This window comes from Archocentrus centrarchus, chromosome 5, assembly GCF_007364275.1.
Source record: "Archocentrus centrarchus isolate MPI-CPG fArcCen1 chromosome 5, fArcCen1, whole genome shotgun sequence".
In the NCBI taxonomy this organism is placed as follows: Eukaryota; Metazoa; Chordata; class Actinopteri; order Cichliformes; family Cichlidae; genus Archocentrus; species Archocentrus centrarchus.
Genome location: NC_044350.1, coordinates 16,900,970 through 16,928,619, shown reverse-complemented (window position 1 = coordinate 16,928,619; position 27,650 = coordinate 16,900,970). Strand labels below are relative to the sequence as shown.

At 39.1% G+C, this 27,650-nt stretch overlaps 4 protein-coding genes across 6 annotated transcripts; 3 read left to right on the top strand and 1 right to left on the bottom strand.

Annotated features, from left to right (window-relative positions):
• The first annotated feature begins 362 nt into the window (after nucleotides 1-362).
• Nucleotides 363-6,156, top strand: fkbp11 (FKBP prolyl isomerase 11). The gene is made up of 6 exons (XM_030729814.1): nucleotides 363-806; nucleotides 910-972; nucleotides 3,016-3,103; nucleotides 3,224-3,257; nucleotides 3,414-3,484; nucleotides 5,903-6,156. Exons 1-6 carry the CDS (start codon nucleotides 678-680, stop codon nucleotides 6,109-6,111), a joined length of 594 nt encoding a protein of 197 aa, XP_030585674.1. The 5' UTR covers nucleotides 363-677; the 3' UTR covers nucleotides 6,112-6,156.
• Nucleotides 6,157-9,718: 3,562 nt separating this feature from the next.
• LOC115780128 (40S ribosomal protein S26) lies at nucleotides 9,719-11,430 on the top strand. The gene is made up of 4 exons (XM_030729132.1): nucleotides 9,719-9,844; nucleotides 10,710-10,887; nucleotides 10,980-11,110; nucleotides 11,335-11,430. The coding sequence occupies exons 1-4, from the start codon at nucleotides 9,842-9,844 to the stop codon at nucleotides 11,368-11,370; spliced, it is 348 nt and encodes a 115-aa protein (XP_030584992.1). The 5' UTR covers nucleotides 9,719-9,841; the 3' UTR covers nucleotides 11,371-11,430.
• A 39-nt stretch (nucleotides 11,431-11,469) lies between these two features.
• LOC115780127 (zinc finger protein Eos) lies at nucleotides 11,470-20,374 on the bottom strand. 3 transcript variants are annotated; one of them, XM_030729129.1, is made up of 8 exons: nucleotides 20,260-20,374; nucleotides 19,166-19,223; nucleotides 18,962-19,066; nucleotides 17,325-17,579; nucleotides 16,919-17,086; nucleotides 16,677-16,826; nucleotides 16,314-16,445; nucleotides 11,470-15,955 (listed from the first exon to the last, which is right to left on the bottom strand). In XM_030729129.1, the coding sequence occupies exons 2-8, from the start codon at nucleotides 19,203-19,205 to the stop codon at nucleotides 15,066-15,068; spliced, it is 1,740 nt and encodes a 579-aa protein (XP_030584989.1). In that variant the 5' UTR covers nucleotides 19,206-19,223; nucleotides 20,260-20,374; the 3' UTR covers nucleotides 11,470-15,065. The 3 variants fall into 3 exon arrangements, with proteins under 3 accessions (XP_030584989.1, XP_030584990.1, XP_030584991.1); XM_030729130.1 differs by lacking the exon at nucleotides 20,260-20,374 and adding an exon at nucleotides 19,858-20,070; XM_030729131.1 differs by lacking the exon at nucleotides 20,260-20,374 and adding an exon at nucleotides 19,496-19,845.
• A 2,368-nt stretch (nucleotides 20,375-22,742) lies between these two features.
• Nucleotides 22,743-26,406, top strand: rhebl1 (Ras homolog, mTORC1 binding like 1). The gene is made up of 8 exons (XM_030730273.1): nucleotides 22,743-23,191; nucleotides 24,682-24,753; nucleotides 24,868-24,935; nucleotides 25,087-25,169; nucleotides 25,564-25,620; nucleotides 25,712-25,759; nucleotides 25,928-26,009; nucleotides 26,089-26,406. Exons 1-8 carry the CDS (start codon nucleotides 23,140-23,142, stop codon nucleotides 26,179-26,181), a joined length of 555 nt encoding a protein of 184 aa, XP_030586133.1. The 5' UTR covers nucleotides 22,743-23,139; the 3' UTR covers nucleotides 26,182-26,406.
• Nucleotides 26,407-27,650: the final 1,244 nt, after the last annotated feature.

Here is a 27,650-nt window from a genome sequence, read left to right as displayed (position 1 = left end):
TTTATCTTTTTATTTAGCTGTCCGTCCATTCATTCATTCACAGTTATTATATTGCGCTTGATTTTCTGTCCCTTTAACTGAGTGGGGTGAAAAAAAAAAAGATCAGTCAGGCAGTGGCTGAGAAATCAGATGCTCTTCTTCAACAAAGGGGAACTGATGCTACAGAAAAATACATTTCTATAATACTTTAATACTTATCATGCAATACATGATTTTACATCACTTCCGGAGTAAAGCTGCGTCCTACCCATCACGCTCACGTTTCCTGCAGTCTGAACCAGAGGCTAGTGAGACTAGCATCGACGTGGCGTGTTTACTTCTGAGCACGCCGGACTCTCCAGCATGGAGCAGCCTGATGAGGGAGCAACAGAGCCGCGCAGAAGCTGCGCAGCACCGCCCCCCAGCGCCACTGCAGAGCTTCCGCTTCACACCCACGGCAGCCTGATGGGATGCTGGCGGAATGTTTGAGGCGGGTTCTTCTGGGAGATCCAGGTGTTGGGACAACGTCCAGAAGCTATTAGAGCTTATCACTGCAGTATTACAACACATCAGCATTACCTGAGGCTGAGCCATTTTGGACGCAGAGGTCGACGGGCACACGCTGCAGCGCGGCTCTCTCTCTCACTCGGTCTCTCTCTCTCGCTCTGCTTCTGAGTGTGGAAGACGGAAGTTGCTGGATGGCATCTCTTTCCCAGAAGTTCACAATGAAGACCGCCGTTTTTATGCTCCTGCTCGCAGTCTTCACCTGTGGACTCGCGCAGGTAGAAGACGCTGATGAGCCCGAGGAGCTGCAGGTGGAGACCTTGGTGAGTATTACAATGTAACAACGCAGTAACAGCCGCAGCTTTAACACGACACCCACTGCAACATAGATGCACGAGTGTTAACAGCCAACTTTTCTGACCCAAGGTGAAACCCGAAACTTGCTCCATACTTTCCAGAATGGGAGACACACTGCAGATCCACTACACGGTGAGTCCACAGCTGATATGCCACTTCACGGTGCGTGCATTTAGCAGAGATTTGTAGGTAGACCAGCTGAGCGTGAGCGCGGTTGTTGTCTATGTGGCACCGTCTGCGTGAGCCATGTGGACCTCGCTGGGTTTGTGCAGTTTCACACACAGATATGAATAATAAAAAGACTCTGCGGTCAGCCACCTATTGAACGGCTTTCTGATTGTCAGGTAGTGATTGACTGTTTTTAAATGTGTTTTTTTATGCAGAGATCCTCTCTGATTTTACTATGGAACGATGGGGCGGTGCAACACGTCAGCAGTAACAGCACCACAACCACTTCAGGTTTTACGTATGTGTGGTCCACCCACAGGCCGATCAACCGGATTATAGAAACTAACGGATCCATTATATAAATGTAAAGTGATAGCTCAGTGCAAAATATGCAAAATCAGATTTGCTCATTTGCCTCCACATGACCATTTCTACCTCTCAAGTCACGTGCTGTCACTACATTAGAGTTAAAGGAAACCATTTCCAATAAAACCCAGAAGGTCAAACTTAACTGCTGCAATTATTTTTTCATCCAAAATGATAATTAATATAAAAATAAGTAGTTTGCTGATGCCTCACAGCAAGAAGGTCCTGGGTTCAAATCCAGTGTGTGTGTGGAGTTTGCAGGTTGTCTCTATGTACTCCAGCTCCCTCCCACAGTACAGAGACATGCGTGTTAGGCTGGTTAGTGCTACTACTACTACCAATGGCTGCAACAGAGCTTGTTTCACTTCATGAAAGTCTCATCGCTTCCACCTCTGCTGCCAAGTGTTCTTAGGTCTGGCCCTCTTTTGCTTTTCAACAGGAGTACATTTCAAGGCAGCAACTGATTAACTGGTACCTTTAAACTGGCAGTAGGTGCAAATGTGAATGGTTGTCTGTCTCTGTATTAGCTCTGTGATAGACTGGTGACCCATCCAGGTTGCACCCTACCCCTACAGCTGATATAGGCTCCAGCTCCCCTCCCACGTGATTTGGATAAGAAATGGATGAATAGATAGTATAATAGAAAAAAATCTATCGATACAGATAATAAGAAAAATAATTATTTATATAGCACTTTTTAAATCCTGTTACAAAGTGCTTCACAGGGGCAACAAAGTAAAAACATTTTTAAAAAACACAAAAACTAGAAATTGGAATAATCACTGTTATAGCCATAAAAATAAACTGTGTACAATAAGAAATTAGACCATTTGAATGGGGAATAAGAGACTAATCAAATGTCTGTTGCTTCTTACATTATTACACCCTGATTACTCAGTTTAGGCACTTGTGGATGGAAATGTATATTTGTTCTGTTTTGAATGTTTAAACTTACATTTGTTTTGGGCTTTTATTAGTTTGGATAAGAGCTGCACCTCTCCAGTTCACCTGGTGTTAATACAATATTTATTAAGAGTTTAATTAGACCCTGACTGCTTTTTAATTGACGGAAGGCAGAATTTGTTACTTTAGCTCCCTCCTGTTTCCCGTGTTGGTGCCAAGCTAATCTAACCACAGACATGTCTGGCAATCAGCCTTTTCATCTAACTCTTAGCAAAACAGTGAATTATCAAAATGTCAGGAACATCTTTTAAGGTATAAGCACTATGGCTTAGTTTGCCAGACATGGATTAAGACGAGTCCTAGACGAAAAACCTTTTGCAATGGAGAACTTGATTATACATCTTTTTAGGTTAGATGTAGACTGAGTCATTGTCTGGGAAACTTGCCAAGTGAGTTTGTGTTCTTATTGCATCAAAAATGCTTATATATACTTTAGATTGCTCACAGCTTTTCAGTGACTTTTTTTTTACATCTATCTTCAAAGTTATTAATCTGTTTTGTGATTAAAAAAGACAGTCTCACACTTTTCTTTTCATGTTTAAACTCAAACCCACCTGTATAAAATATGCACCAATTGCCCAATTGACTCAGAAATGTAAACATAGCTAAGCAGTGAAATCTCTCAGCAATTTTTTAAATTCTCAGCACCATCTCACTCCTCTTGTTGAATGTTTTCAGGGTAAGCTGATGGATGGAAAGGTGATTGACTCATCTCTATCCCGGGACCCTCTTGTTGTTGAGCTGGGCAAGAGGACAGTTATTGCTGGTAAGTTATCAAATGGATGGATGGAATAAGCTCTATCAGAGTGATTAGCTTACATTTGATAACAAGTAGTGGATGTGCTTGCTTTACTGATTGACTGTCTCTGTGTACATTTCTTATCAGGTCTGGAGCAAAGCTTGGTTGGTGTCTGTGAAGGGTAAGTGAATGGTCCACTGGGTGGGAAAGAGATCAAGAATTGATTTGCATGCATGCAGTCACAAATTAAAAATGCCAGAGTGGTTAGTTTTGAAGTGGATCTGAGAAATGCTTCCTCCAAATATGACTTTCTGTATGTTTCTGTTCTCTTATTCAGGCAGAAAATCAAAGCCACTATTCCCTCTCACCTTGCATATGGAAAGAAAGGTTACCCTCCAACAATTCCAGGTACTGAACTGAGAGTGCAGGATAGAAATAGCCTACAGCACACGGCTGGGTGATAATGCTAAAATCACATCATATTGTTGTATGTATATAACATGAAGGCACATTTGGAAAACCCTCCTGAAAAATCCAGTTGGCGTCAAATGTAGTGAAGTCTGTCCCAGTACTGCACATTGACACATCATCAAAACACGTTCGGTACTCCTTGGTATTTATTCTATAAGTCTCTGGAGCTTTACCAGAACGATCAATACCAATTTTCTAAGATATTTTATCATTTTATGTTTGTGGAGAGTGCTGTCAAAAACGTTGGGCCAAAATCTCCCGTCAGTGTTCGGTTTTGGTGGCATGCAGTAACTGAAGGCCTTTATTAGAGATGTTTCATTATAAGAAAAAGGCGATCGCTCAGGCCTTTTCTTGCTGACAGAGTCTGATCATGCTCTGCATTAACATCCTCAGTCACCTGAGGAAGAGTTGCTCATCTTTTTGTGCTTCTATGTCGCACTAATGAACATGCACCGTGGTCTGTTTTCGCACTTGCGCTGCAGACCTGAACACGACTTTGCACGGTGAAGATACATGTGGGAATTAGGGTTTAATATTTTTCCCGAAAATGACATGAATCAGGAAATCGGGAAATGGCTCGTCATTTCCCGGGAATCCCGGGAAAAAGTTTATTTATTTTTTTATTTTAATTAGGCCTTCTGTAGCCTGTGTCGGCCTTAACCTATTGTGATATTGTAGAGGTAGCTTTCCAGCTATGTCCTGTTATGCCCAGTAGGGGGTAACGTCGGCTTGATTAACGCAATAAAACCTACATCTCGGCATTCGAGTGCTCGAGCTATGCGGTGTTGTATCGTTCCTCAACACTCCCTTAACAAATATAATTCGAATATTCCTCCATTGTACATGGAATTATACCAAGCTATTTTACAACTGCTGGTGCAAAACAATACGGTTCATCTCCACAGCATTGATAAAGGCTCAGCCACGCTGTCGTGGCGACATCTGTTGCGCTATATCTCCACCAGTGGAATGCTATAATAGTCATTGAAAAGTTAACTACCGTACTACACTATAATATGGCATAACACAGGGCCTTGAGTAATGCACTACGACTTGGTCATTGCCATTCTGGCAACAGCAAATTTATAACACCGTGTCTGAGGGTTAAAGTAGGTTCGCTGTGAATCGTCTATTGAAAAACTGGCCGATCCTTATAGCCTAAAAAATATACATTTTACTCAACTCCATTTTAAAAGCGAAATATGTTAAAGCAATCTATTTCATGATAATTTCTTCACACATTAGGCCCGTATCCTAATTCATGATTGTTAGTAAGCGGCTGCAAACGAGGAAAAGAAACACTCGAAGTTAAACAGATATTTCTTTATTGTTCAGGGCAGGCATATTTTATAGGCTATATAATGCAATATAACAATATATAATAATATAAAATTATATAATACAAAATACCTTAGGGTAAACACATTGCCTACGATTTCAACAAATTAAAGAGGAAAAAAGCACAACTGTGTAATACCTCTATTAAAACGCTTGAGATGAAGCTGAAGCCTTAAACGGAGGCTGAACGTGCCTGAAATGAAGAGTAATGCTTTTCGCATTAAACGAACCCTTCTCTCAATATTTCCTTAAATTTAACATTATGAAGCTTTCTTTTCTTTCTGAAAGTCAAATCAACGCGCGCGACTTTTTTCCCGGTTTCCCGTCTAACGTTTCCCGGGAAACGGGAAATGGTTCTGATCGCATTTCCCGGGAATCCCGGATCCCGGGATTAAACCCTAGTGGGAATGCAAATGATCAGACACAGTTGTATCTGCCACCTCATTGGTACAGATCCATGTTATGTGCCTACATGGGGGATAGTACAGTGGCCCTCCTAAATCCTGCCTCCCGCTCGTGCTACACACGCAGCACTCTCATCTAAACCAGAGTACTTCCAGTAGTTCAAACACATCTGAATACGTCTCCTGCTTTGTGTTATATGTGAGAAAGGATGACATCGGACACGTCCTGATTTTGATTTCTTCTGAGTTCAAGTGTGAAAACAGCTCCTGAAATCTGTGCCCAAACAATGAATTTTCTTTCAAAGTCACTCACATTTTTATAGCTTTTGGCATCTTGATACTAAGTCAGAGTAAACAGCATTTTTATATATGCCACAGAGCATGATGCAGTGAACTCGTGTGGAAACATTTTGGTGCATTTGTTGTTTCTTATGATTTATTTATGAATTTTTCTTTATTTTGTGACCCACATAACATATAATCATAAACAATAGATTTAAAGGAAAAGTACTTAAAAAACTTCACTACTGTGCATGACACTACAAACCTTACAATTTGTGTTGAATATAACTGTGTTTTACTGAACAGTGAATGTGACTTGGATCTCTCCTAGGTAATGCTGCTCTCGAGTTTGAGGTGGAGGTGATTTCTCTGTCACAGCAGACGCAGTGGCAGAAGATGGTCAACGATGTTTTCCCCCTGGTGTGTTTGGCCTTGGTGCCCACTCTGCTTGGCTTGGTTGGACTTTACCTTTACAAAAAGGCCAGTGCCCAGAAGCCTAGCAAAAAGAAGGCCAAGGATAAGAAGAGCAAGAAGAAATAAGGACAAGTCACTGAACTATTTAAATAAAACATTTTTTTAATTGAGTGTGTTCTTTATGTTTATTTAAAAATAACAGGACATATCTAGAGAAAGTATGATAGAGTGCAAAGAGAGGACCTGTGGTATTACATGAGGGACTCAGGGGAGGCAGAGAGACATGTTTGAGGACAGCAAGATAGAGTTAGTTGTGCAGTAGGAGTGACAGATGGGTTCAAGGTTGGGGTGGGATTACATCAGGGACTGGCTCTGAGCCCCTTCTTGTTTGCAATGGTGATGGACAGGCTGACAAATGAGGTCAGGCAGGAGTCTCTGTGGACTATGATGTCTGCAGATGACATTGTGATCTGTAGTGAGAGTAGGGAGCAGGTGGAAGAGAGCCTAGAGAGGTGGAGGTGTGCTCTGGAGAGAAGAGGAATAAAAGTCAGTAGAAGCAAGACAGGATACATGTGTGAATGAAAAGGAGACAGAAAGGTGAAGATGCAAGGAGCATAGATAGTGAAGGTAGATGAGGTTAAATACCTGAAGTCAACCGACCAAAGCAACAGACAGTGCACAAGAGAGGTGAAGAAGAGAGTGCAGGCAGGGTGGAGTGGGTGGAGACAAGTGTCAGGGGTGATTTGTGATAGAGGAATAACAACAAGAGTGAGACCTGTTATGAAGTAAGATTTGGAGATGATGACACTGAGAAAAAGACAGAAGGCAGAGCTGAAAATGCTAAGATCTCCACTGGGAGTGACCAGGAGGGACAGGATTAGAAATGAGTATATCAGCAGGACAGCTCAGGTTGAGCACTTTGGCGACAAAGTTAGAGAGGCAAGCCTGAGATGGTTTGGATATGTGCAGGGGAAGGATGGTGGATATGTTGTTGAATATGGAGCTGCCAGGTAGGAGGAAAAGAAGCCCACAGAGAAGATTCATGGATGTAGTGAAGGAAAACATGCAGAGGGTTGTGTGACAGAGGAGGATGCTAGGGATAGAGTGAGCTGGAAGCAAACGATCCACTGTGGCAACCCCTGGAAGGAGCAGCTGAAATATGAAGAACAACAGCACATGCTTGTTTAGTTTTATGGTGCCATGGAGATGAGGTCTTTTTTTTTTTTTAATTTATGTGGTTAGAATTTAGAGTTTGTGCTGTAGCTCTAACAGCTTCAATAACAGTGATAGTAGGTCCTGGTTCAGTGATGGCATGCCAAGATTTCAAGAGCCACTGTGGGCTGAGTGCCCTCTTGTGACCAATTAAGAGAATTACAGATAAAGAACTTGGAGCTGACAGAACAACTGTGGCACAACCTTATTATCCTTACACCTGTATAACACTTTGGATTAGGTCAAATACATGTTATGCCTTATTGGTGTATAAGATGTGTCTGAATCATCCATCCATCCATCGATCCATCCATCCATCCATCCATCCATCCATCCATCCATTGTCTTCCACTTATCCTGTTCAGGGTCGCGGGGGGGCTGGAGCCTATCCCTGCTGACAAAGGATGAAAAGCAGGGGTACACTTCTAACTGAATCAGCCAGGCTATATTTCTCAGTGGTTACGCTCACATTATAACATTATAATCAGATCTCAACCAGATGTAAATGTAGTCCCCTACAGCATGACCATATTCAAAAGAAAAAAACATCAATTCCATAAGGTGAAAGGTCAACTAACTCTGGTTCTAATCGCTAACTCAAGCATGTCTGACAAAATCTACAGGTGGCAGCAGTAATGGAAAAACAGAGCCCACAAACTAGGCTTAAGAGCAGGGGGGACCGAGCTTTCTCAGCCATAGCCCCTAAACTATGGAATTAGTTGCCCCCTTACGTTAGGTCAGCTTCTACTGTGCATGTGTTTAAAGTGTGTCTTAAAATGTATGTTTATTCTTTGACCTTCAAATCAGAGTGAGAGCCATCTTTCTGAGCTGTTGTATTATTTTATAATCTTGTGATTTCTTAGATATACTTTAGATGTGTGTGTGTGTGTGTGTGTGTGTGTGTTTGGTGTATTCATTTTATCTTATTTTCCCTGTGTACAGCACTTTGGTAAACTTTGTTGTTGTTTTGTTTTTTTTAAATGTGCTTTATAAATAAATGCGATTCAATTGGATGTTGAAGCTCTGCTCTGAGTCAGTTTGACTGTTTAACACCAGTGATGAGATGAAATTATGGGCAGGATTACAAAAATGGAAATTAATTATGAGCTAAAAATGAAAACACATACAGGTCAAATGTTAGGATCTAGTGGATGTTTCCAGACATAGATTATATCATCATACCAGGTGTTAACAGGAAATGTTTTAGTTGTGTCACAGCCCTAACAAATCTGTAAGCCTACACTTCAGTCCCTAAAAGCAGAGAGCTCATATTTACTTTATAGTAAGACTAATTTATGCAACTGGTAAGCTGTATACCACCAGAACAGCAGAACTGTAACACTTTTTGATGTCACATTTATTACAAAAATAATTTGTTAAAGTTTTTTTCACCAGGAGAAGCATAAATGAAGTGTTTAGAAACCCCTGCATCAGGACAGTATGGCCTGATGTAAGAATAGCCAGTTTAATCAACCCTTCTTCGATGTCTGTTTATTTAGGTGCTTTTTATGAAAATGTTTTAAAAAGCCTCTTTTGCAAGTACCTGCTCATTTGTGTACAGAAAAAGGACAGGCAGCTTTGAAAGATGACCAGTGAATAGCCTTATGTAAAAAGAAACATCCATTATGAGCAAAACTGTGGCGTGTCACCAAGAGATATTCTCTGAGTTACCAATTATCACCTAACGAGTCCATAAAAATACATTTAGCCCATTTCTCCTTTTTGAAGATGACTCACATGATCCCCTAAAAAAATAAGTTGTAATACTCTCTTGATAAAGTATTCTAATAAGGCACTTTATCAGCATTTCCCCCACTTTTCCTTTTGTATCCCAGTCTTTTTGCGCACTACATTGTCCTTTGAGCACGGTGACTGGCAGTCTCCACAGACCATTTTGGTCTCGATGAAGATTGATCCACAGTGGATCATCTTCTACATTTAGCCAAACAGTATAAGAATATGACAGAGTCGTCTACAGATATAATAAATAAAAAATTGTTGTCAGATTGCTTAAATCTATTCTCGTTCTTTAGCGTTATTATACGTACATGATATTTATATAGTGGACCTAAATGTAATTTTACAGTAAATGTATAGAAAGCTCCGGTCACGACAAGCCAAGAATTTGGATTATAAAGCAGACCATGGATAAAAACGATTAAGGTGAAAAAAATTGCAAAAAAGGTACAACTTTTTACTTATCTAATTTTATTCTGTTGTTTTGCTAGAGTATGCACATTTTAACGCGCTCTAAAAATCTAGGTGAGCTTGTTTTATTTAGCAGCTAGGCCAATAACGCCGCCTTTTCCGTTCGGACTTTGCCTGAACTGTTAACTCCGCTCACTCGGATGACGCTTGGACTTTTACAATCAATTGTAGCGTGTAAGCGTGATCCTGGTATCCCTCCGCGAGTTCAATGTCGTTCTTTTTGTTATTTTCCATAAATTTTCTTTCTTTCTTTTTTTTTTTTTTTTGCTTTTTCAACCTAGTGTGTAATAGGCATCTTTCTTTTGCAAATAATAAAACGTAAGCAAAACATCAAACGGACTTTGTCATTTTGTTCAAAACATTTAGAGGGCGGAGCATCCGCACTACTTCCCGCGGTGCAACCTCTTCCGGTCCTCTTTCCAGCTTCCCGTGCAACATGGTGAGTGTGTTTCACTGACGGCCGGATCGTAAAAACAAAATAAACGTATGTTTAAGTCCAACAGTAGCACATAGTTACATCTATATGGGTATTTTAAACTCATATTTAAGTTGCAAAATGGAGAACTGATGTTAAATGACACCCTGAAAGATTCAAAATGAGTTTGGGCCTAATGCTAGCTGTTAGCACGCTAGCCCGTTTTGTGCATGTGTTCTGTGAGCTAGCAAAGGATAAAGTCGGTGTAGGTTTGGACTGTAGCATAGCCAACAGATGTGGCTACAAAAATTACACATCGTAATTATTTACAAAGCAGACGGATAAATAACACAGAAAACAGTTCATGGTGTAAATGTGTGTTTCAGTGGAAGCCACCCATGAACTGAATCAGTTGTAGCCTAAGATACAGACTAATCAATTGTACATATTAATGAAGTGGCTTGTGATTGATGGCATTAGTTTATACTTGTATGTGGAACAGGATTGCACATGTGCGTCAGTTTAACGATACGCTTTAATTGGCGTCACATGCACACACGGAGGCGTTACAATAGACGTGAACATCAAGTAATACTCAGAAAAATTGCTAAGGAGTTTCTAGTGTAATAAACTGCTACTCTGAAGTCACGGCTTAGTGGCGTTAATAACCGGTGAGGCTGGGTGATGGTGAAAATTTTGAAACTTGTGCTGATCTTCTTTTATAAAGGATACCAGGAATATTTTTTAGTTAATTCTTAATACCTTAACACAAAGCTGAATTTCTGAATAACTGTCTAAACACAGCCCTCTGCATCATTTGACTCAGCTTGATTGTACTTTTTGTGGTGGATACACCTGCTTATTGTAACTGCGGCCTCTGTTTTTGCAGACCAAGAAGAGGAGGAACAACGGTCGTGCTAAGAAGGGCCGTGGGCATGTGCAGCCCATCCGCTGCACCAACTGTGCCCGTTGTGTCCCCAAGGACAAGGCCATCAAGAAGTTTGTCATCAGGAATATCGTGGAGGCGGCAGCCGTGAGAGACATCTCAGAGGCCAGCGTCTTTGACTGTGAGTGCATTTTCTGTACTTCGTGTCTATAAATCATTTTTATATTTTGATCCTGATGATTTGACTCATCTTTACCTTTCTTCCCTCTGCAGCATATATTCTGCCCAAGCTCTATGTGAAGCTGCACTACTGTGTCAGCTGTGCCATCCACAGCAAGGTGGTGAGGAACCGCTCCTGTGAAGCCAGGAAAGACCGCACCCCGCCACCCAGATTCAGGCCAACTGTGAGTTCTGTCCGCGCACACACACAGTTTACCTTTGCATCTGTTGTGTAGCTCCACTAAATCTTCAGTTATTTCTGAACAGCATGTTTCTTAGTTGCATAATCTCACTACTCATAGCAGGAACACTAAAATATAACTACTTTAAAATTAAAGGTGGTTGAGATAAACATTCAAACCAATTGTGGTTACACTTGTTTAATCTAAAAAATGTTTCTCTTTTACAGGCTGGTGCACCAAGAGCTCCTCCGAAGCCCATGTAAAGCAGAATTTGAAAATGCTGTAAACCTGAAAAATAAATGGAAAAAATCTTTACAAAAATATGAACGTGTGAATCTCATTAATTGAACCTTGTGTGCTTGTAGGAAAGACAAACTGCTCAAATATTTTATTTGGAATAGACTTTTCTTACAGTACAAAACTAACAGTAGCTTAAGATCAAATTATGCAAATGCAAAATTACATATGATACATTTAGAAAGGCTCTGCAGTTAAAGCGATATCAGACCATTTAGAGAGCGGGGGAAATGCAGGTTAGAAAAACTGAAAGGAACAAAGTGCAACAGGGAAAATTTTAAAACACAAAATACCACAAAGCTGGAGTTTATTTTCTTAAGTATAGACTTGAACTGGAGTAGACAGTTTATTTGGTTGTCCTTAAGACTAAAACAGGTGGCTGGGTGTCAGCTGAGGAGCAAACAGCACTGGTACCACATGCATCAGGTTTAGAAGCACATTCCCAACCACTGTAGCACACAAATTGAGAATTTGCTCCACCAATAATGCAGAACTTAATTGAATATCCAAATTCTGTCAAAGAGTCAAACCATTGGAAAGTAAAACCTTTTTCTTATGTTTTTGTACAATATTTTACGCGAGGTCAACAAAACTGGACACACTTGTTTATTTATCTCCAATATTTTTCTTTGGCTCCTTTACTGAAGTCATTTTGATAAATTGATATTCAACGAATTGTAAACATGAAAAGACTGGTTCTGGCCAGGGTCACTGTGGTGGGTTGAGGTATACTCAAAACATGGAGTCTGCACTAACAGCATAAAGTTTTACACCGAGAATTTTAACCGTTCACACAAAATGCATTAAAGACCTCCAGCCAAAGGCACAACAGCAACGACCCAATTCACATACATCACACCAACTGGAGAAGACTCACATGGGCCTAAATCAGAATATACACAGTGTAAGATGATATGAAAAGTATCACTGCTAACTTTGGTGTCACTGAAAATGTTTGTTTTTTTTAATTTTTAGACTGTAAGATTCTGTGATGATTTGCAAACTAACTTCAGTCCCAATCTCATCTAACAGTCTGCTCTCAAATTAAGGCAAGATGATTAGAATATTAAAAGTGACTTGAGAAGAAATGAAAAATATGTTGAGGTTGTGTTGCTAGTGTGGTGACCAGATCACCTTACTGCACTGTGGCTACAAATGACTGAACTAATAACAAAACAAATGTAGATACACTTCCAACCATTCTTCCATCGTCAAATGAAATAAGATGAACATTTACGTTATGTATTTTCAAAGATCTTCTGCAAAGAGATGAGAACATTTGAACATAACAAGGCTTTAATAACAGCATTATTAAAAGAACAAAAACAACTTGCAGCTTTCTTGTAATTTATACTGTATGTACAAATATATTAATTCACTTAAACTAAGTTTTCATTTTTTGCCACCATAGTAGGGAAAAGTGCTTAACAGTAGGAAACAGTGGTTCTTTGGCTCAGCCTTGGGCAAATTATTTGGTGCTATAGAGAACCACGGTACTGCTGATCTTACAAATAGTATAAAAACAGAGTATTACTGTTTAATTCTTTTTCATAGAACTGCACATCCAGACAGCTCTTTGAAATGTGAGTCAAGATGGAGTTCAGAATATGACAAAAATCAAACCCATTAACAAATACTAATATATCCCCAAATATGCTTTTAGACTGCAAATATTTTACAGTAAATAATATTTCTTAAGCCCCTATTGTGAAAATAGGGCAAAATATCAGTTATACAAATACAGGGGAAATCGTATTTAATAAGATATCATTCACACCAAGTAAAAATTATTAGGATCAAGTCCGCTGATGAGTTTGACTATTGTCACCGTTTTTCCAGTCTTCTTTGTAAATTTCAGTTCATCTTTGGTAAATTTGTCTGTCACGGTGTCTCAAATTTATCTTTGTGCTGCTGAGTACATGAAAAGAAACCCTAGCCCCAATCAACTTAAACGAACTATTAATTTTTATGCCCAAGTCTGTCTTTTAGAAATTTCAAAGCATCCTTCTCAATAGTAAGCCTATTTTGTTTGTGTCAAATTAAGTACTAATGGAGAGTGACTACAACAACTATCTCTGCTGTTTTAACATGAAAATAAATAGAATCAAGAGCTGACGCATTTCTCTTTAGATTTCTTTGCCACACAAATGACCAAAACAGGTTAATTTTTTTTTTTTCACTTTTTCTCTGAATTTTTTAATAGATCCCAAGCAATATGAAAAACTCCCATTTCGTTCTACTGTAACATATGCCACTGGACTAAAATATCTTAACAGTTGTTTCTAACCTGTGAGGACGGTAGTGAAGTGCTACTCCTTACTGCTCCCATGTCATAGCAGCATGTTTCAAAAGCCATGCACATTTCATCTTTGCTCAGTCAGAATTGGATCTCTGCAAATAAAACTGATAAAAAAAAAAAAATAGCCAGACTTCTGCTGAATAGAGCTACAGTCAAACTACGGGCCAGAAAAGATTTTGTATCTCACGTCCTTCAGTCTGGTCAAAAAGGTATAGAAAGGCACAGGACAATGACGTAACACCAAAATCATGTTTAAGTATAGCATAAGCAGATTAGTTGATTATTAGTGTTGGTTTGCAGTGTGAGGGGGGGATACAAACACCCAAACCTCTTCAGTAATCTCTCAAGTTGTGGCAGTGATGCTTGAATCCCATTCCTTGTGAGAACCGGTTTTTCCTCACATTTTGAGAGAAATGTGCAGGTCATTAATGTATTCTATAAAATAGTTTAATATAATTGTATTCTGGCAGGTATCAGTGCAACAAAAGCAGTCATAGAAAAAAAAAACAATTCATATACTTTCCAACACAGCATTCACTCACAGAAATAAAGGCCTTCATTTTCCATTTTACGTATTGAATTTACTTTCAAAAAACAAAACAAAACACAAAGTCTCACAGGTTCTCTTTCTCACACACACACACTCACACACACACACACACACACACACACACACACACACACACACACACACACACACAATCTGTTTAGTCCACCCACACTGTAACCAAAGTGCATTTCTAATACAATGACAACCCCTCAAACAAATTCTAGATGACTTGGACATGATTTTCAAGTTTGGTCTGCACTTGACTTTACATTATAAAAAGTCGTACAGAATCAACCCCAGGCTGGGAAAAAAATGTGGCCCAAAGAAAGGCCTGTTTGCCAAAGGTACTCTTAGGAAGAGGCATAAAAATTTGTAGGGATTCCATTATAGGCAAGCCTAAAAGCTTCATATTTAACTTTATTTTCTGTCATCTCTACTAAAGTGCACAAGGGGGGAAACTTTTCAGCAACAAAAGTCAGATTTTTCTACAATAATATGTGCAGCAGGGTTGAAATTCTGAATTTTGGAGCAAGGCACATATGTGGATGAAAAAGTGTTGGCTCTTCATCTACTTTAGAACAATTTAATATAGATTTGTTGTCAAACGTGGACTGAAAGGAATAAAGGGCTCTATTCTAATTCTTCAAATGTATACATGAGCTTTTCACTTTTCACATGCCAACTGCCTGCCTGTTAGAAACATCAGTTTCACACCATCACAGATGCCTTTAGCTCATGTGCAGACCAAACTCAACCAAATCCCAGTCTCAGTGTAAAAAAAGCTCTAGGCGCAGCAGGCTGTCCTTTTATCCTCAGTCAAAGATGTGCTCTCCACGGACAATGTGCGAAGAAAATTCATAGCGATCCTGGCTGCGATGGCCACAGATGTTGCACTCAAAAGGCTGCCGAAAACCATGGCAACCCATGTGGATTGTAAACATAACGTGGTCCAGGAAAAGCACACGGCAGTGCTCGCAACGGAAAGAACGCACAGCTCGCCCCTCCCCGTCTACAACCCGAAAAGCTTCCCTGGAGGTAGATGAGGGCGCTGTAGGTGAGCTGGGTGTCGGAGCATGTGCAGGAGGTGGGAGAACTGAATGGCCTCCATCCTCTCTTTCCACCTCCCGGTCTTTGGCATGGCTGGGGCTGTGTCTGCTCCGACTCCTGTGGTGTGTGATGGGTGGAGGTGCTGGGTTATGGTTGTTAGAGTGGAGGAGGTGATGGCCGTTGTTACTGTGCAAAGTCGGAGTCGGAACGCAGCTGTTGCACGGCTCATCTGCCATGCTTTCTGTGTCAGTAGAATCCTGGCAACCATTGCTAGGTGAAGGTGCGTGACTTCGACCCACAGGCAGGTCTTCATGACCCTCTGCTGCCTCCCTGCCCCCTACAACCACAGCTCCCAGCCCAGCTCCTGCCCCTGTGCAATCCAACCTTGGGCCAAGGGGAACAGGAGCATGGGTGGAGCTGTGAATTGGCCTGAGTTCTGATAAACACGAAGGGTGACTGGCAGATGGGTGTAAGGGTCTTAGCGAGTCTGATACACCTCCTCCTCCATTACCTGCAACACCTACGTATTCTCCTCCCAGACCAGTAAAGTGCAGGGCATCAAGGTCTCCTGGGTGCAGCATGTCTCCATCTTTATCCAAACTAGCAGTGAGCTCATAAGGTGCATCTGCAAGATTGAGGCGTATGTGCTTCTGCCCTGCAACACAGAGAAATAGGGCTTTATAATACCGTTCAATGACAGTGAGATTTTTGGACTCATTCTCTATTTTATTGTAATGCTGGTGTTAGGATGGTAATTTTACAAAACAAGTAAGTCTTTGTTTTTTCAGTTAAATTACTATACGGAGAGCAGCCCTTCATTTATGGGTGTTTCAGACCTTTCCTAACCAAATTACTGCTGTGTCAGATGCTACTTAAATACCTAAAATCATAGCTGGTGGTCATATCAGCAGAACAAAAGACTTCTGTCTTACTTCGTGTTGTATTCCAATTTAAGTAATGACTACTGCTTTCTGAGTTTCCTGAATCCGTCCACACTGAGACCAAATGCTCACCTACAAATTTTTGTGGCGTGGACCTCTTGCGTTTGGTGATGCTGTTGGCGAGCCGATCGATAAACGCCATCTTGTCTGAGGAGGGCTGCAGTAGAGGATCTGGTATAAACTCTAGCTCTCTCACTTCCTCTCCTGTACAGAGTATAAACAAACTTTAACGTTATTTTAGGGTTTTCTATTTATGTTTGCCTAAATTCTGGTTTGCATAAAACCTCAAGCACCTTTTGGAAATAAAAGTGGTTCTCCACTTTGACTTGCTAAGGAGACAGACTACATGTCTACATTAGATGCTACTACACTCCCATTGTGAGGCTAATATTGCTATAACACCATACTGTGCAAGCCATTTCCATAAACACATACCTGAATTTGGTGCACTGGTCGGCTGCTGGGAATCTAGGCTCTGCAAGTAGCTGTGACAGCGCTCACGGTGCTCCTCCAAGGTGCTTTGCTGCTTGTAACTACGGCCACAATAGCTGCACTTATATGGCTTCCCAACAGTTGGAGAAGACACTGGTAACATAAGTGGAAACAGAATTTTTACTGTCATTGTACACTTTAAAGGGGAAAAAAAGGAACAAAACAAAACAAAAACACAGTCCTACCTGCATGAGTGCGAAGGTGGCCAGTAAGTGCATCTCGTCTTCGACAGGCATAGCTGCAAAAGGGACACTTAAAGGGCTTCTCCCCCGAGTGCAGCTTGATGTGGCGGAGCAGGTTTCCCTTTTGTGTGAAGGACGCGCCACACTGATTACACTGAAATGGTCGCTCACCTGTGGAAAGCATAAACCTGTTAACCCAACTTTTCAAGCATAATTAGCATTTTTTCAGAATAATTTAACTATACCTCAACAAAAAGGTTCTTAAGTTAACAATGACATATAGTATGTCAATGTATGCAATCCTCATTTCAAATAAAATTCCAGGATATTTTCTACATCCAACCTACTTTCTTTAACAAAAAGCAAACAGAACTTATCTACATTTATTGGAACTTAACTGACTGGTCACCTGTATGGCTGCGTTTGTGCACCATGAGCACATTAGGCCCAATGCAGATCATTCCACAGACGTCACACTTGAGCTTTCCATTTGGCAGTCTGATGGCTCCACTTGGCATGATTTCAGGATTGGTGAGCTCTCTGTAGCTTCCGACAGTCTCAGATCCTTGCTCTGCACCTCCTTCTTCAACCCGCTCCCCTCGCTCATCTTCGGTACTGCGACCTGGGTCTTCATCACTGTACAACTCCACTTTAATGGAGTTGGCTACAGAAGTACAAGTGGAATAATAAGTGTGTTGCCAGACTTATATAAAGAGAAAACAAAGTGAGTGTAAGTTTACAGTGCTGTGAAAAAGTATTTGCCCCCTTCTGCATTTCTTAGTCTTTTACATATTTGCCACACTTAAATGTTTCAGAGCAAACAAATTCTATTAGTCAAAGATAACCCAAGTAAATACTAAATGTAGTTTTTAAATCATGATTTCATTTATTAAATGAAAAAAGCTATCCAATCCTACCTGGCTCTGTGTGAAAAAAACAACTGCCCCCTTGTTAAATCAGGCTACAATCAAAAGAAATAACTTTTTACAAAGCCATTTCTAAGGAGTTGGGACTCCAGTGAACCATGGTGAGAGCCACTATCCACAAATGGGGAAAATTGGAACAGTGGTGAACCTTTCCAGCAGTGCCCTACCTACCAAAATTACTCCAATAGTGCATCCAACGACTCATCCAGGAGGTCACAAAAGAATCTAGAACAACATCTAAAGAATTGCAGGCCTCACTTGGCTCAGTTAAGGTCAGAGTTCATGATTCAACAATAAGAAAGAGACTGGACAAAAATGGCATCCACGGGAGAGTTCCAAGGAGAAAACAACTGCTGACCAAAAAGAACACAAAGGATCATTTCACATTAGCTAAAAAAAAAAAAAAAAATCTTAATATTTCTGGGAAAATATTCTGTGGACTGACGAGACAAAAGCCAAACTTTTGCATCCTGTTACATCTGGCATAAAGCTAACACAACATTTCATGAAAATAACCTCACACCAACAGTCAAACATGGTGGTGGCAGCATGATGGCCTGGGGCTACTTTGCTGTTTCAGGACTTGGACAACTTGCTGTAATTGATGGAACCATGAATTTTGCTCTCTACCAGAAAATTCTGAAGGAGAATGTTTGGCCATCAGTTCATGCCCTGAATTTCAAGCGCACTTGGGTTATGCAGCAGGACAGTGATCGTAAACACATCAGCAAGTCCACCTAATCAATTTTTCCACACAGGGTCAGGAATACAGATATTTTTTCCCCTTAATAAATGAAATAATTTTGCATTTTGTATTTACTCAGGTTATCTTTGTCTAATATTAAAATTCTGAAACATGTGACAAACATGCAAAAAAAAAAAAAAAAAAAAAATATCATGAAGTATTTCACAGCACTAGATAACTTAGGGTGAGTAGGGCTGCTCCAGTACTTTAATCTCAAATTCATATTATTAATGCATGAACATAATCTGACAATGATAAGAAAAAATTACAAAATATTTATGTACCTTAGAAAATATTTGACAGTCACACTAAAAGACAAAGTTTCATAGTACAATATATTGAGAACTAATAAAGACACCCGAAGTTCTCACTAACCACTGAGGGAACGACTGGGAGAGTTTTCTTTGCTGTTTGGCGTGCTCACTGTTGGACCTCCAAGAGCTCCAGAAAACTCTCTTTCCAATGAAGAGTCTCCACTACCTGCAGCCAAACAAAACATGACAGAAACAAGATCCATCATTTTAACATGCCAACCTTAGAAGCTAAATAGATCTGAGACTAAATAAAACGGAGCTGTACCTGATATGTAAGACCGGCCATTGCAGTCGTCAACATCCATATTAGTTCAGACTGACTACTGAAATGACATTTGTGGCAGACGTGAATTCTTTCACTCACACACACCTAATTTTGTATACAATCTCTTAATTCTTTAGTAGAAAACATTAATTATTGCAGGTAGCGGTCGAGCTTCACATTTTCTGAACTCAAGTTAAATTGGTGTGGCTTACACAGTAAATAACAAGTTAGACGACACCCCTCTTAATTAACAAAAGAATAAAAAAAACAAAAAAACCCAAAAGAAAAAACACTAAATGTTAGTGGGAACAGTGGCTAACTAAAACGTACCACCGTTAATTTGTTGTTGCAGTGCAAGGAAGACCATTCATTATGAAATGCAATATAAAAATTTGTGTCTACTACTATCAGTAAGATTAATCGTGCAAGAAAATAATTAACTAGCAGCTAACTCAGCACCAAATCTAACCTTACCACCACTAGATAAGACCCTCTAACAATCAGGCTGAGCTATGACAGCACTGCTAAAGTGACTCAAAGTTACGATAATCTAACATGACAAAGAATAATCCGAAATTGAGAACATAAACGACAAACAGCGGTGCCGGCGTTTACATAACGGTGGCGTCGAGGTAACCCAAGTTTACGGCCTCGGTGGCTAACGTTAGCTTACTGCATGTGATGGAAATTACCGTTGGCCAAGTTAGCTAAACTCAACACTTTAACGTTACGGTGGTGTGCCATCACCGACAGCTCGCTACAAAGCGCGAAGCAAATTTAGAACTAAGTAGAGGCGCGACGATGCACGTAGATAACGCTGACTTGTGACATTAATTAACCAGGGTTGACTTGGACACTCCTCGGCGTCGTGTTTAACGCTAGCATAACAAACCGATGCTAGCCTGACGAGCTAGCCACTACAGCCAGTGTTTCCTAAACGGTTGCTATGGCACCCACAGCCAGCCACACTGCTACAGCTAGCCCGCTAGCAGTTAGCCTGCTCCCCGAGAAGATTTAAAGCTGACTTGTATAAAACGACAAAGCAGAGACAATACTTTTAAAACTGCCCGGTTCTCCAGCAACTCTTAAATTACCTCTCCCTGTAAGGGCCGTTTCAGTGAGGTTATTCCGTATTTACATCTGCCTGATTATGACAACAGCATCTCCCGGCAGGGTTTACGTCCAGTTTCAAATTATTTCCGGGTTACATGTACAACGTAGTAACGTAGGCGCGGGTTACCCACCAGCTGTTAGTTAATCCCTAAACTCTGGTTAATCCCAACCATTACTATACCCCTAAATCAATTTTTTAATAATTTATTCTAAATATTAAAGTAAAAATATTTTCAGGACAACCTCTTTTTGTTACAAATAACCTAAAGATTTTTTATTTTTATAAAGAAAAGTGTGACCAAAGAGCAATGAGCAAAACTTTTGTCATGTGACATTTACTCTGGGTGGGTATCCAAAAATAAATAGATTTCTTTTCCAGCCATTCTGTTGTAGATTTGCCACTGTGCTTCGGATCATTGTCCAGTTTTTTGAGCCAAGCTTTAGCTGTTGAATAGATAGCCTCACATTTGACTCCACAATACTTTGGTATACAGAGAAGTTCAAGGTTGATTCAATGACTGCACGGTGCCCAGGTCCTGTTGCTGCAAAACAAGCACAAATCATCATCCCTCTACCACCGTGCTTGACATTTGGTTGGAGATATTTGTGCTGATAAGCTGTATTTGTTGTCTCCAAATGTGGTGCTGTGCATTATGGCCAAACATCTCCACTTTGGTCTCTTCTGTCTAAAATAACATCAGCTCCTAATGCTTCATGCCATCAATTCCATATTCCCAGTCCTTGTCTATGTATGTCATGTTTTGTTCTAGTAGACCACCTCTCATCCTTATGTCCTGGTTCCCCAGCATCTTTAGGATAGAAACTAAACTAGAGGACAGAACTGAATGCTGAGATATTCATCTTCGATGTTAGAGAACGAGTATTTTCACATCATTATATCTTCAGCTGAACAGACAGACCAGGCAAAATAACTTGGGAATAAACATATTACAATGTAATATGATCAAATGTATCACTTTTTGCACATCATAAGGACCATTTTACAATTTCAGGACATTTTCTGTCCCACCCATGAATTTGAAAATTATCTCTGTTCAAAATACTAAAGCTTTATTTTGTGTGTGTCTAAATCACATTTGTCTTGAGACAAAATGCAAACCTAGCTGTTGAAAAAGAGGTTCCAAAATATTATTTAAAATACAAAATAGCTCCTGGGAGCTCCCCCAAAATGGCATTTTTCTCTTGTCCCAACTTCTTGATAACCAAATTGTATGTCAAATATAACAGTTAAAATAAGTCATAAATTCACTTTTTCTGTTTTGATTTTGTTGATACATGTCTATTATAATTTATTTAACATCAACATATTTTAAAGTAAGTCAGTCCTCTTTGACATATTTTGGATTTTTCCCATCTTTTCTGAGTAGATTGTGTCATTATAACTTGTTACCCATATTACCAAAAGAGGACAAATTGATTTCAAACTTCCCTTCATTTATTTATATATCTATATTTATTGTCAACTTTCACAATCCACAGCTCACATCTTTTTCAGTGAAAACACTAATACTAACACCGATTTGCAACCCTGTTACCATACATATAAAACAAACATTTACAAACATTGTTTTAAAAACACATAAAATGTCATTAAACAGCATTTCTGTGGTCATGAGTATTTATTTGTCACATGTATGTCATAATCAAGTAAAAGTAATATATCCATTCAACTCTGTTATCTTGTGCAACCCTGTTACTCTAATTTGAACCCTGTTACCATATCAGTTTGACTAAAATAATCATAGATGTTTTTCTTAGCTCACAAGGGTTTAACCTATTGCATATGTAACAGTTTTGAATTAATATATGAATAGTCTTTTTTGATCAACGATTTGAAAATATTTTTAAAAAAACAACAAAAACAAAACTGTGTGACTAAAAGAAAAGTTGGGTAAGGCAGATTTAGAAAGTTGCTTAAATTGAGTCAAGTCTTATCTGAAACTGAATGAGTATTAATCAGTATGATCAGTCTTTAACTTAATGGTCAAACAATATTTTTAGAATCCACTTTTCCAGGTTCTGGGGTATTGGTAACAGGGTTGTGCCAAACATACCACACAACTAAAATATCTCAAAAAAAAAAGTGTACCTTTAATACCTGAGCTGGAGAAATCTTTTTTTTATGGTTTATTAATTGTTTTTCTTAAATATCTTTTTAATTTTTTTAACCATGTTTGAAGCCTCAACTGCCCTCCAATTGTATAATGACCCATAAATCTGAAAATTCATGCTTGCACCGAAACTCGGGAAATCAACACCTGCTTCATTTGACTTCACATCTCCCCCGGTACTGTGGGCTGAAGGTCGGTCTGGAAAGGTCTAAAAAAAAAAGGGGGGGGGGGGGGGGGGTATGGTGGTCACGCACACGCTGGGATGTACAAAAAGTGACCTCTGCTGTACAAACTGCCCGTGTCCGCTCCGCTCTGACTTGTGGGCTGGTTTTACGACGGTGTGCTTACACAATGACAGTTTCCGTCAGTTTGACTTGCAGATAGCAGCGACCGCGTTGAACCAGCTTTTTTTTTTCCCTCCCTTCTCCCCCCTCTGTTTCCACTTTCGGCTGAAACGACAATTACATCCTTTCAGAATACCCACCAGAATCGATGAGTGTACTGGACGAAGGCAGGGACTTAGTTTTATATAACTATAAGCTGTATTTACCGTAGCTAAAGTCTGCCGTTTCAGTTTGAGGCCCAGCGGAGAGCTCGAGCGGCGGCTCGAAAAGTTTGTTGTTGTCACGTGACGCGAGACGAATGTGGCGATAAAAGTTTGTTTTGATAGTATTTATAGGTGGCGTACTACATTTTTCAAGACCTACCGAACAGCGTTTCTCACTCACAATGCCTCAACCGAAATACAGAAAGATCGCCGTTTTAGGTTACCGGTCTGTAGGTGAGTACAGGTTTCGAGCTCTTGCATAGCTAGCTCGTGTAACAGGCTAATGTCCTGTCTTTGTTTTCCTTGTGAGCGTATCCGACGTACAACAGTAACGCTAGCTTGCCTTTGTTTCTTTGGGTTGCATGCCTTTTTTTTTCCCACCCCCTCCCTGCTACATTAATTACTGAACCACGCTCAGTTCAACCATATCATGCTGTAAAGTTTGTAGCCACATGTTTCTAGATGAAAGGTTACCGGTGAAAATAAACTTAGCACATCACTTGAGCGCCGAGTGATGTGTGCTTCCAAACCTTTAGTCTAGCAGGTCAGTCAGCACAGACTGGAGATCTTATCAAGTTATTAAAATTTGTTTAAAATTATGAAACCTCGTTTTGAGACCACTGAAGCACCATGTTTTGTTGCCCATCTATATTTGTGGCGTAATGACTTTTTGTTTACTGTTTATACAAGTGTCGGTGTCTTTAAATCACTCTTTTGTGTGTGTGGGGTGGGGGGTGGGGGGCTGCTTTCTTTAAAAATGTGTTGTTTTTTTTTTTTTTTTTGTTTTGTTTTTTTGTAACATTTGAAAAAGGATTTTCTTCTCCTAAATGTCCGTAATTAAATCGTTTACCATTTTGACTCAGCAGCTGTGGAATAATCTGTGCATGTGTTTTACAGAGAAATGTCACTTAATGTTACTGAAACTAATAAAAATAAACTAAACATTTGCAAACAATTAAAAAATAAACTGAATTAAAAAAATAGAAAATCCAAAACTTTAATAACTCAGCATTAATATACAGGCAATTTTACTTGTCAGTGTCTTTAAATGAGATTACATGTCTTCCTCTTAAAATTTTCTTGTTTTAATAACATTTAAAAAAATTTTATCTTTCTAAACGTTTATAATTCAATCTACAGCTTTGACTCAGCAGCTGTATATGTGCATGTTTTTTACAGAGAGATGTCTGTGTTTTTTTTTTCACATTGTTTATTTTGATAAATATTTCATTTACACGCCTTTGTAAAAAAAAAAAAAATTTTTATGTACTCATGAACTTTTATAGCTGTCATAAAACATAACCTCTTAGGAATGGTAGATGTCAACATTTTGTGGTAGTATAGAGGATAGGTCTGTCAGAAGAACACTGCTTTTCCTTTTATGAGTCATCCTTTGCTAACCTTACCTCTGCCATTACAGAAACTGGTGGGTCATCAACTTCAGTACAAAATGTTAAATATGTTAGCTTTTCTAGACACCACCGGAGCAGCATATTTGATAACATTAAAATAACTATGTGAAACATTTACTGTGCCAGTATATTTTAAATTTCTGATTAGATTACAGAATTGTAGGTCATGTAATGTCAAAATTCTTTGTCTAGGCTAAGTTTTCATGTAAAGGCTTAAAATGATCAAGAAGTCACAACAGTGGGAAAGAGATGGTTTAAATTATGTCTCAAAATACTTGTAAATAACTGCATAATTATTTTTTTCTTGCTCAGGAAAGTCATCCCTTACTATACAGTTTGTGGAAGGGCAGTTTGTTGACTCCTATGACCCCACCATTGAAAACAGTAAGTTTAATCATTTGTTTGTTTGTACATTGTTGCAACAATGAAAATGTTTTTTACAGTTTAATTGCATATAAAGAATTGTAAACCAGTTCAACCTTCTTTCCGTTAATAAAGCCTTTAACAAAATGGTCAGCGTGAATGGCCAAGACTTCAATCTTCAGCTCGTTGATACAGCTGGACAGGTAAGTAGTTATTTTACAACAATAATTAATAAAACACTAAACTCTTGTTTTTCAGTCAGTACTTTTGATCTGTTAAATTTCAGTGTTTCACATTTAAAAAATTGGCTTGTGTTGATATGTGCTCGGATGCTTTATTTACCTCTGTCTGCAGGATGAGTACTCAATTTTTCCACAGTCTCACTCAATGGACATCCATGGCTATGTCCTTGTCTATTCAGTGACTTCCATGAAAAGGTGAGTGGGTGATTGGAAGTAATTTCATATAATCTAACACAGGTTTTCAGTCTTTGTATTACATCAGCCGTGCTTTAAAATTTATGCCAGCAGTTTTCTTTGAAATATTCAGATGTGGCCTTTGAGGAAAGCTGATAATAGAGTCATTTGAAAACACAAGTGTAATCTCTTTATAAGTTATTTTGGCAGTAATATATTTTTTTTTGTCTTACTGTTTTAATGAGCTGCTCAGTTGTCCACATTATAAGAAGTTTCCAGGCTGTTGTTTTTGATGTTTGCTCATTGCTTGAACCAAATATGAATGTTTTTATTATGATAAATTAGTGATAAATATGATGTGTGTTAGAGCTGCTGTCAGATCAGTGCCTAACATTGCTGTGATTTCTCTGTTCAGTTTTGAAGTTGTGCAGGTTCTACATGATAAACTTCTAGACATGATTGGGAAGATTCAGTAAGTTTAAGCTCTTAAAATTCCAGTGTTAACTATTATTGTCTTTTGTTTTTAAATGATTTTTTTTAACACTTGGCTTTTTCTCTTTTAGGGTCCCAACTGTTCTTGTAGGGAACAAAAAAGATCTCCACATGGAAAGGTAATCCATGTTATGGAAAGTCTACCTAGATGTCTTAAAATAAGTCAGCCTTTCAGAGGTTTCAGTGGTAACTGTAACAGTGGTAACATTTTTTTTTTTTTTTTTTTTTTTTTTAGCAGTTCAAGTAAAGCATCCAATTTTATATAAAAATATGTATTTTGTTTTCAGGGTTATTAAGCCAGAGGAGGGAAAAAAACTTGCTGATTCCTGGGGTGCTGCATTTATGGAGTCCTCAGCCAAGGAAAATGAGGTATTGACAAATAGCTGAGCCTGCATATAATTTCTGAGACACTTAATGTCACTCTAATGGCAATATTCTTGCGATGCAGACTGCTGTGGAGGTTTTCAAGCGGATCATTTTGGAGATGGAGAAAGCTGATGGAAATGCTCCCCCAGAGGAGAAGAAGTGCGTTGTGATGTGAAAGTGTATCCAAGACATCAGTAAGCTACCTTACTGAAGACAGGAGGCACAACTTCACCAGCTTGCCAATCGTGACCTCACCGACACCAAGACACGGCGGTGGAACTTTTCTGCTCCATTGTGATGTTAGATTAATTTTACATAGCAAAGCAACTGCTCAGACAGTTGATGAACTGCCACACATCGAAGTTTCAAAGACAAGGATTAAATTTTATGCAAAGCAGCATCTTCAGTGAACACCTTCTTCAAATATTGAAATGTAAGCTATGTCTCGGCATAATCTTGATTTCTTTTTTTTCTTTTTTTTTCTTTTTGAGTTGAACAAAATGCTCAGAAACAAAATTAGACGGCCAAATTTGTTTCTCCATGTTGATTGCATAATTTTTTTACCTTAATATTTGAGAAATCACTGGCATATTCCTTATTAATCTCCAGTGATAGCTGGTTAATAGTCTTTCTGAGGACTGATGTATTACTTCAGCTGGTCTTTTTGGCATTGATGCAGACTCACAGGTCACATTGCTTTAAATGTGATGTTAAAGTGTCATTATTTCTCACAAATGGTGGATTTCCTTGGACAGCCTGTGCTGACATTGTACATTAGATATCCCACTGTGGTTTCACAGTCCTCGCTGTAATAACTTGTCTCCTCATCTTCAGGTACTTTTCACTAATGAACTGTGGAGCAGTGTCTTCAAGACAAGAGAAGTCTGTTATATCTTCAAATATTTGACAACTCACATTTTTTTAAGTTCTGATAAGCTGAAAAACCTTCATTGTTTCTACATTTTAATTCTCATTAACTGTAATAAAAATGTTATGGACAACACTCAGAGAACTTTAGGATAGATTGGAGTAGATTTTTGCTATTTACCACTTATGGCCTTGTTTTTTTAAAAATAAAATGTTATATTAGAAATTGGGTTGGTACCATTGGTTATCTCTTGAGTGATGGAGTTTTGCTCTTTTCATTATCCTAAGTAGAGTTTATGCATATATGTGCATTGTTAATTATGAATATTGAGTTTTTAAAAATACTTTTTAACATTGTGTAAGACAAAGTGGCTTAATGCCTGAATTAGCTTAGGTTTTTTGTTTTTTTTTGAACTGGTGGTTTTGATTTGATGGTTTATGTGGGCTTGATAAAGCCAAGCCAGTATGGCATGCAGCCCACTGAATTCAAGCCTTAGACTTGCATGGTAAAAGTCAGATACTTGAGATGATGTTTTTCATAGAATCTGTAGCCTTAAAAATACATGACAAGCTGTGGATTTTCTCCCCATAATCCTCACGTTATACCTTTAGCGGTAAATTGTAACATTTTATCAAGTGCTGTGCTGAATGAATAGTTGCAAATTGATGATGATGATGGTTGAACAGAAGCTGGTGATGCTGTGTCTTGTGCCTTACTGTTGTTCAAACTCCCTAATCTGCTTCCTTTCATGACTCAAGGTGCTCTTAAAGTTGTTT